General features: G+C 43.6%; 1 protein-coding gene across 2 annotated transcripts in view; it reads right to left on the reverse strand.

The window, feature by feature from the left end:
- The window catches only part of BMS1 (BMS1 ribosome biogenesis factor), a 42,549-nt gene extending 34,378 nt beyond the window's left edge, over positions 1-8,171 (reverse strand). For both annotated transcript variants that reach the window (XM_087701816.1, XM_087701815.1), the window contains exons 1-4: positions 8,098-8,171; positions 5,640-5,874; positions 3,075-3,265; positions 1,920-1,999 (exon numbers count right to left, since the gene is read on the reverse strand). In XM_087701816.1, coding sequence (XP_087557942.1) covers positions 1,920-1,999; positions 3,075-3,265; positions 5,640-5,815 — 447 coding nt within the window. In that variant the 5' untranslated portion in view covers positions 5,816-5,874; positions 8,098-8,171. The remainder of the gene's footprint in view (positions 1-1,919; positions 2,000-3,074; positions 3,266-5,639; positions 5,875-8,097) is intronic.
- Between the last annotated feature and the right edge of the window lie 575 nt (positions 8,172-8,746).

Genomic DNA, 8,746 nt, shown 5'->3' on the forward strand with positions numbered 1-8,746 from the left:
AAGGACCTCCCCAGACTTGTTTTGATGAGCCGCCAGTCCTCTTGCTTCTTCTCCTTCACCAGCAAAGCTCCCGCAGTGGTGCCTCTCTCTCCACGTGGAGCACCTGAGCTGGCCCCCGCGTTATCCCTCCCCCTTCCTCCTCTGCCGTGCTTTTGAGGCCGCGGGAGCTAGTAGGAAAGCGGCGGAGGTGGAGGCGATGGCAGGGATAACCCAGAGCCCAGCTGAGGTGCTCCGAGCGAAGGGGGAGGCACCACCGCCGCTGCTTTGCTGGTGAAGGAGAAGGACCAAGAGGACTGGCAGCTTTGAAATGGTCCCGCCGGCTGCAGATTTGATTCAGCGTAAGCAGGGGCCGAACACATGCTGAGCCGACTTTGCGCAGTGAGGCAGAGTAATTCAACCCCCACCCAAAGAACACGTGTCTCTGTGTGTGTGTGTGTGTGTGTGTGTGTGTGTGTGTGTGTGTGAGAGAGAGAGAGAGAGAGAGAGAGAGAGAGAGAGAGAGAGAGAGAGTGAGAGAGAGAGAGAGTTTGATCAAAATTGGTGGCCAAAGGAGTGGAGGGAAGGAAGGAAGGAAGCCCTGCCCCCTGTGAAAAAAACTGAAGATGGAGCAGTGAATGAATAAACCATAAAAGCAACAAACAGTTAATGCGTAAGTAAGCTGAGGAGGAAGTTCTCAACTAAGGAAGAAATATTAGAAAGAAATATAAAAAGCTCAATATGCCAAAACACTTATTTTAGTCTTCATTTAATTACTTGTATTGTAGTCTGATGTAACATCTTTTTAAAGTTAACGTTAGTTAGAAAAGATAGGGTACAAAACTTAAATAATAAAAAAAATTGTACATTCATTTTGAAAAATAAATGCAATACTTGATTAATTTCATATCTTTATTTAAAATAGTTTTGGCATGGCATATGATTTTATTGACTCAGTTGGAAATGATGTGGATGTTGTATCTGATTCTGAGGCATATATATTCTTAAGTAACATAACATATAGCATATTGTCCAAACTTGCTAGACTATTTAATTGATCTTATTACTTTAAAGGGGGAGAGTTTCATGATGAATTATTTTATTACATTTATGTTGTATTTATATATTATATTTATTACATTTATATTCCACATTATATATTTGTATTGTTATTTTAGTGTTTATTGTCAATTTTGATAGATATATTGATATATCAATACTGATTTTAATCATACTAAATAATAATTACTGCTATTATTTATCAGCATTAAATATTTACATTTTTAATATCGAGTTAGTCATATTTTAGAATAATAGGATTATCTTTTAATAGGATAATTGGCAAAATCTAATTCAAATGTGATGGGTTGCATTCCAAAGGAATGTGAGAGGACCGGTTGCCTGCAAAATGCCAGGACCCAGGACCTGTTGGTGCCATGTCTCTCTCTAGCCAGTCTAATGATCTAAAAGCTGAGCAGAAGTCTTTTTTTTTTCAGGGTGAGCGGAAAAGTATAGTGTTTGAGTAGCACATTTTCATGCCTGGCATTCATCAGGCTGAAACCTCGCTCACAATTGGCGCTTGACGCTTGGAATGTTGCGCAAATGTCCAGCAGACGAGACAGAAGTTCAAACTGTGGCTCTCTTAGGTGCTCAGGCATGAAACTGTGCCGCTCAAACACTATACTTTTCCGCTCACCCTGAAAAAAAATTAGAGGGAACATTGATTGCAACCATCATAAACGTGAGTCAGCTGTCAAGCATCCAAATGTAAACCACGACTATGGGGATGCTGAGCAGTCAATAAGTGTGAAAAATGGTTGTGAGTCATTTTTTTTCAGTGCCGTTAGAGTCGAGGTCCACCTGTACTAACATTAAGCTTCTTCAATCGGATTTTTATCTTGAGGAAACCTATCTCTGTCTCATGATATACCCATAAAACTTACCAGATCAGCAACTTTGGCAAGATCAATCATCGCATTAATATCACACCCACATTCAATTATGGTTAGCCGCCGTTTTTTACCTGGCCGCCAAAGGCAAGAAACAGAAGAAGGAAGATTGTTACAACTTTGTTTAAAAATACAAAGATTTTTTTAAAAAATATTGCAATCTAACATTTTAAAATAAAATATAAAATAAGATAACTGTAGGAAATGGAATAAATTCCAACACAGAAGGGTAACCAAGTCGCTTAAATGCCGTGTCCTGAATAGAAGGGAGTGAACTGCCAATAATCTTTTCTGCTGTCCTCATCATTCTCGTCATCACCTTCCTGTCCAAAGGAGTAATGCTTCTAAACCAAACAGTAATGCCATAGGACAGGATGTTCCCGATCATCCCTCTATAGAAAGTGGTAAGGACAGGGGAAGGAAGGAAGATGTTTTGGGGGTAAGGTTTTCCCCCGAAAACAATCTGCAGGCCTCTGGTCAGCACTGATCTTTCTTTCAAAGTAGAGCCAAATTGCCAGCATCTGAAACTGAGAGCAGTGGTGGGTGCAAATACAGAGGTGGTGTTGTGGCCAGCAGAGCTGGCAACAGATTCGGACAATGAGGAGGTTGGGGAGAAACATGGGCCAGTCCTGGAGTCTGGGGAAGGCTCTGATGAGGGCTCTGCGTCAGAGGCAAAGAGGGGGCCAGAGCCGTACGCCAGTTATCAACTGCCTTCAGAGTCAGACATCAGTGAGGCAGATGAACAGCTGGAACCTGTTCCCAGTGTGTGCATGCACAGAGTTGCCAGACGAAGGGAACAGCTAAAGAACAGGGGTGACATGGGAATAAGGCCACAGGTGGAAAATGAATGGCCCCTCCCAGAGGAAATAAAAGAGCAATGAAAGGGGAGTGGAATTTGCAGGAGACAATTAGTTCGCTTAATTGGTTTGTGACTCTCCGAGACTCCTTGCCAAGTTTTGCAAATATCAGCCTGTCAGCTCTCCAAGCCAGATAAGGTCTGTGACTGCAGATCCTCCCTTGGGAGACTTTGCTGGATGTGAATGAGCAGAATTCACAGTCAATTAATAAAAGGGGTTTTTGTGGGTAAAAGGAGTTTGCCTCATGCTCTTGGGAAGCCTTGGTCAGAACAAATCAGTTTTTGTTTTTTACCTGATACAATGGTCACAGGGCCTTGAATTTCAACCAATTTCTGCCTTGTAAAATTCTTAATGAGGCATCTTATCAAGGTGCTTTTCCCAACCTTGGGAGGGCCCACCACCACTACGACCACGGGAGGGGGTTCCAAGGGAGTGCGATCGACCACTGGAATATGATGCTTTTTGGTTTTCAAATCCTGTGTCCTGTTTTAAGGATAAGAGTTGCAGTGGAGTTAAAAAAACACCACCATGTGATCATGTCGACTACATTCAGGTGTAAACACAGGTAGTCCTTGACTTACGGCCGCAACTGAGCCCGACATTTCCATTGCTCAGAGAGACGGTCGTTAAAGGGAGCTTTGCCTCATTTTAAGTCCTTCCTTGCCACCATTGTTAAGTTAGTCACACGGTTAAGTGAATCTGGCTTCCCCCTTGACTTTGCTTGTGAGAAGGTCACAAAAGGGGATCACACCGCGACCATCATGAGTCAGTTGCCAAGTGGCCAAATTTTGATCACCTGACAGGGCAAAACAGTCCTAAGTCACTTTTTTCAGTGCCGCTGTAATTTCAGTCACTAAACAAACGGTTGTAAATCAAGAACTACCTGTAGTAGGCCCTGGCTTATTAGCAGGACCAAAAGAGGGTTTCCAAACATTTTCATATGCAATGCCCACCATCCAATCCATGCAAAGAATATACTACATACTCTAACTGGAAAGTCAAATATTGAAAAAAATGGCTGATTCATATTCAAGTGTTTTAATAAAGACAGCTAAGATTCGATTCGAATGGTAAGCTTGGGGAGGGGAACTAAGGCTCTCATTCTTACATTGCCAAGTTTCAGAATCAAGCTGCCATTCAGATGAATCTTATTCCAGAGAATACAGAAATGCAGAAACAAATAGAAAAAAGCAGCATAACTGGATGTTTGTTTGGCTCAGCAATTAGCTTTTTCTTACATCCCATCCTTCAGCCAGGCAGAACGTAAAGGTAAAGGTTCCCTCGCACATATGTGCTAGTCGTTCCCGACTCTAGGGGGCAGTGCTCATCGTTTCTAAGCCGAAGAGCCTGCGCTATCCAAAGACATCTCCGTGGTCATGTGGTTGGGTTCCACCACAAAACCGCGGTAGACTAAAGCGCGTGTGACTAAAGCACGGTGACGAAACCGCACCGTCAAAACCGCACGACAACAGCGCGCCAACAACAGCGCGCCGACAGAAGTGCGCTGTAACATAACCCTAAAAATAACCCTAAACCTAACCCTAAACCTAACGCTAAACCTACCCTAAACCTAACCCTAACCCTAAACCTTACCTTAAGTTAAATCGCGCTTCTGTCGGCGCGCTGTTGTGGGCGCGCTGTTGTGGGCGCGCTTTTGACATCGCGGTTTTAGCGCCGCGGTGTTGTTGGCACGCTTTAGTCTACCGCGGTTATGTCGTGCCACGATGTGGTTGGCATGACTAAACGCCGAAGGCGCACGGAACACTGTTACCTTCCCACCAAAGGTGGTCCCTATTTTTCTACTTGCATTTTTACATGCTTTCGAACTGCTAGGTTGGCAAAAGCTGGGACAAGTAACGGGAGCTCATTCTGTTTCGGCACTAGGGATTTGAACCGCTGAACTGCCGACCTTTCCGATCGACAAACTCAGCATCTTAGCCGCTGAACCATCGCATCCCTCTAGCCAGGCAGAAGTCATCATTTCATCTAATAAAAAGCTTGGGGTCTGATCACATTCCCCCAAATTACAGGATGTATTCTTGGGACCCTGAACATTGCTATGGGGATCAGAGGGCTACATTCCAAACTTAAAGAGAGCCTCCATCTCTTCAGAAAGCCTTCACCTGCTCAATTTTAATTCATTTCTCTCATAGTGCTGCAAACTATACACTTGCCTATTCTTCGCCCTAGACCTGTGATAGTGAACTTGTGGCATGTGTGCCTGAAGTGGCACACGGAGTCATGTAAGCTGGCAGCATCGCCCGTTCCTCTTCTGGGTTTCTGGCCCGCATGCGTGCACGACAATCCGCTGTTTTTTGCACATGCGGCAGTGCCGGAAACCAGAACAGCTGGTTTCTGTTGTGCACATGTGCACCAGCCAGCTGATCGTCGCACACGCACACACTCTTGAAGAGAAGCTGGCCGGTGTGCATGTGTTTGCCGGAAACCGGAAGTTCATTTCCCAGTGCGCGCATGCCCACTGGACAGCTTCTTTTCCTGGTTGTGTCCCCTACAAGCACGCGGATGCCGAAAAGGTACACCATCCCTACCCTAGACTGGGAATATGTGTTTATTTAAATGCATGTCTATCCTCCTGCCTTTATTTTTTACAAACAATCCAAACAGATCTTATTTGCTGTAATACAATTGGGCCACCCCACCCCATAGAAGGCTGCCTGGAGCAGGAGTCTCCAACCTTGGCAACTTTAAGCCTGGAGGACTTCAACTTCAGCTTTGCTGGCTGGGGAATTCTGGGAGTTGAAGTCTACCAGGCTTAAAGTTGCCAGGGTTGGAGACTCCTGGTCTGGAGCCAATAATGGCGGTAGGGTTAGCCAAGCAAATCTAGTCACAGAGAGACCTGTGGAAGGATCTGGCCATGCGGGCTGCAGACTGGACAGCAAAGGCCTTGGGGTTTCTCTTCCTGGCATCCTCTTCATCTTCGATCCCTAAATCTTTCAAATGACGCTTCTTTTTCTTGCCAGCCTTGGGACCGCTGTGTTTCTTGCGATGTTGTTTCTGGTTGCTCTCCTCCATCTTTCCCTCTTGGATCCAGCGACCATATAAGGCAAAAGACTTTCCTTTTCACTAAGGAACTAAAGTTAGGAAAAGAAAGCATTATACATGTGATACAGACCATCATGGAAGCAGTAGGTGTTTCATTTATACATCACAGTTTATAGAACTCTGAATCTCTTCTGCCTTTGTGGAAAAGATCTTCTTTCGTTCTATAAATTTTTATAAATCAACTGATGGCTCTACACCAACTGAAAGATCAAAGCATCAGAGTGTTTTATTCAAATGTTTTCCAAAGTCATTTCTCCAGTTATACAATTTTACAAATTCAATGCATAACTTGGGAGAGCCCCTATTTTGGTTACCACACCATAAAAAGATGTTGAGACTCTAGAAAAAAAAGTGCAGAGAAGAGCAACCAGGATGATTAGGGGACTGGAGGCTAAAACGGTTGCAGGAACTGTACGTGGCTGATGAACAGTTGCAGGAACTGGACATGGCTGGGCTAGTGAAGAGAAGGACTTGATAGCAATCTTCCAATATTTGAGGGGCTGTCACAGAGAGGAGGGGAGTCAAGCTAATTTCCAAACCACCCAAAGGCCAGACAAGGAATAATGGAGGGAAACTAACTTAGGAGAAATTCAACCTAAAAATAAGGAGGAACTTTCTGACAGTGAGATCAACCAATGGAACAGAAATTGCCTTTGGAAGTTGTGGGAGTTTCATCACTTGAGACTTTCAAGAAGAGATTGGACTGCCATTTGTCAGAAATGGTGTAGGGTCTCCAGCTTGAGGGGGGGTGGACTAGATGACCTATAAGACCCTTCCAACTCTGTTAATCTGTGCAAACTCAGAAATAAACAAGGAACATAAAGTAGCAAATTTCACTCCCCCTTTTACGTATCCTTTCCCAATTCAACATCCTACACGGTCCCAATTTGTATGCTGGGGGTGAGGAGGGAAACAGCATTTCCACACTTAGGTTAGGAAAGACATGCAAAAGGCCAGGCTTTTCTCCTTTGTATTAAATTACATACCTATACATATATATATAGGATTTGTCTCAAAAAAACCAAGGTTTTTTAGCTTGGTACACACATACACACAGCCCTATAGGCCAATGGCAAGATATTTATTTTTCTCCCCAAATGAAACTATTTCTGTATATTTAGGAATATTCAAAGACCGGAGGTCAAAAAGAGTAAGGTGATGTTCAGAAGAAAATGGCAACCAACTGGAACATGTCATATACATTCTATAATAAATTCTGTATGGGGTCTGACTTTAGGTACATTCTGTACACAGAAATAAAGCTATACGTAAATTATACTGTATAAAATTGTTAACAAAATGATGGAGATGATAGATGGATGGATGGATGGATGTAGACAGAGATTAGAAACAGAGGGATGATAGACACAGTAGACAGATATATTAGAGAGATACAGTACACAGAGAGACAGATTGGATGGATAGATGGATGAGTGAGAGAGATGGATGGATAGGTGATAGAGGGGGGATGGTTGGATACATAGATGGAGAGAGAGATGATAGAATAGATGAGAATGAGAGACAGAATGACAGAGATGATTGATAGATGATAAATGATAGATACTGATTAGAGAATGAAAGAGTAGACACAGAAGAGAGATGATAGAATAGAATAGAATAGAATAGAATAGAATAAGGATGATAGATGATAGATAGATAGATAGATAGATAGATAGATAGATAGATAGATAGATAGATAAACAGACATTAGAAATAGAGACAGTAGACAGAGAGACAAATTAGATGGATATAGATGGATAGATGAGAGAGAGAGATGGATGGATGGATGGATAAATGCTAGTTGGATATATAGATGAAAAGAGAGAGATGATATAAGAGATAGATAATGAGAGAGACAGAGAGAAGGTCAGAGAGATGATACAGATTAGAGAACGAAAGAGTAGACAGACTCAGGAGAGAGAGATATATATACACTGTGCACGCGCACGAGAGAGAGAGAGAGGGAGAGAGGGAGGGAGGGAGGGAGAGGCAAAGCCTGCTATTAACGCTCCTCCCTTTCGGCATGGCCCATCTTGCCTTCCCCACAGCACCTTTCCGTTTCCAGGGCTACCGTGGGGCTCAGCTCAAAGCCATTCCCCACAGCCCCACCTCCACCCTCGCGAAGCCAACGAACTTCTCAAGGCTCTCTCAAAGTTGGGAGCCCTCCCATGACCGCCGCCCCCCGTCTCTCCCCCCCCCCCAAAGCCCAACTCTGGTTCAGACAACGCGCCGCCGACACGGATCAAACTTACCCGGGACTCGCTCTTTGCGCGTGGAACACCGCCCGGAAATCCCTAATTCGGTCCGTTCCTTTTAGAGCGTCCCATCCGGAAACCGCGGCTCGCGTATTTGCGTTCCGCGCAAGGGGAAAGATTATCTCGGTGACAACGGCTGCGCGGCGGGGTAGGGATACCATAGCAACCGGCAGAACTTAACTTCCCCTAATCGTTGATAGTTTGCGCTCTGCAGCCCCCTCCTGGTTGGACTCAGTATTACAAACAGATCAGTTTAGAGTAGGAGAGGAGAGAATATAGAGTAGAGTAGGGTACAGTACGGTAGAGTAGGGTAGAGTAGAGTAGAGTAGATAGAGTAGAATAGAATGCAGAATAGAGTAGAATATAGAGTAGAGTAAAGATAAGAGACTTAGAATAGGATATAGGGTAGAGTCAAAAATTAGAGTAGAATATTGTTGCTATTTCTAAACTACTTCTGGACTTTGCAATTTTGATGTAGGAGAAAAAAAATGAAACATTGACTTTGGATTTTGGTGATTAGATAGGTTTGTTATTATAGAAATAGCTAGTATATATTACCATAGAAAAGTAAAATATTGAGGATATACATTGTTAACTTACTGGATGCACTAAAAAGAATCAAAAGTCAATGTTTCCCCCTTTTACT

This window comes from Thamnophis sirtalis, unplaced genomic scaffold (genome assembly GCF_051295495.1).
Source record: "Thamnophis sirtalis isolate CommonGarterSnake01/CBP01778 unplaced genomic scaffold, rThaSir2_p1.2 scaffold_15, whole genome shotgun sequence".
NCBI lineage: Eukaryota > Metazoa > Chordata > Lepidosauria > Squamata > Natricidae > Thamnophis > Thamnophis sirtalis.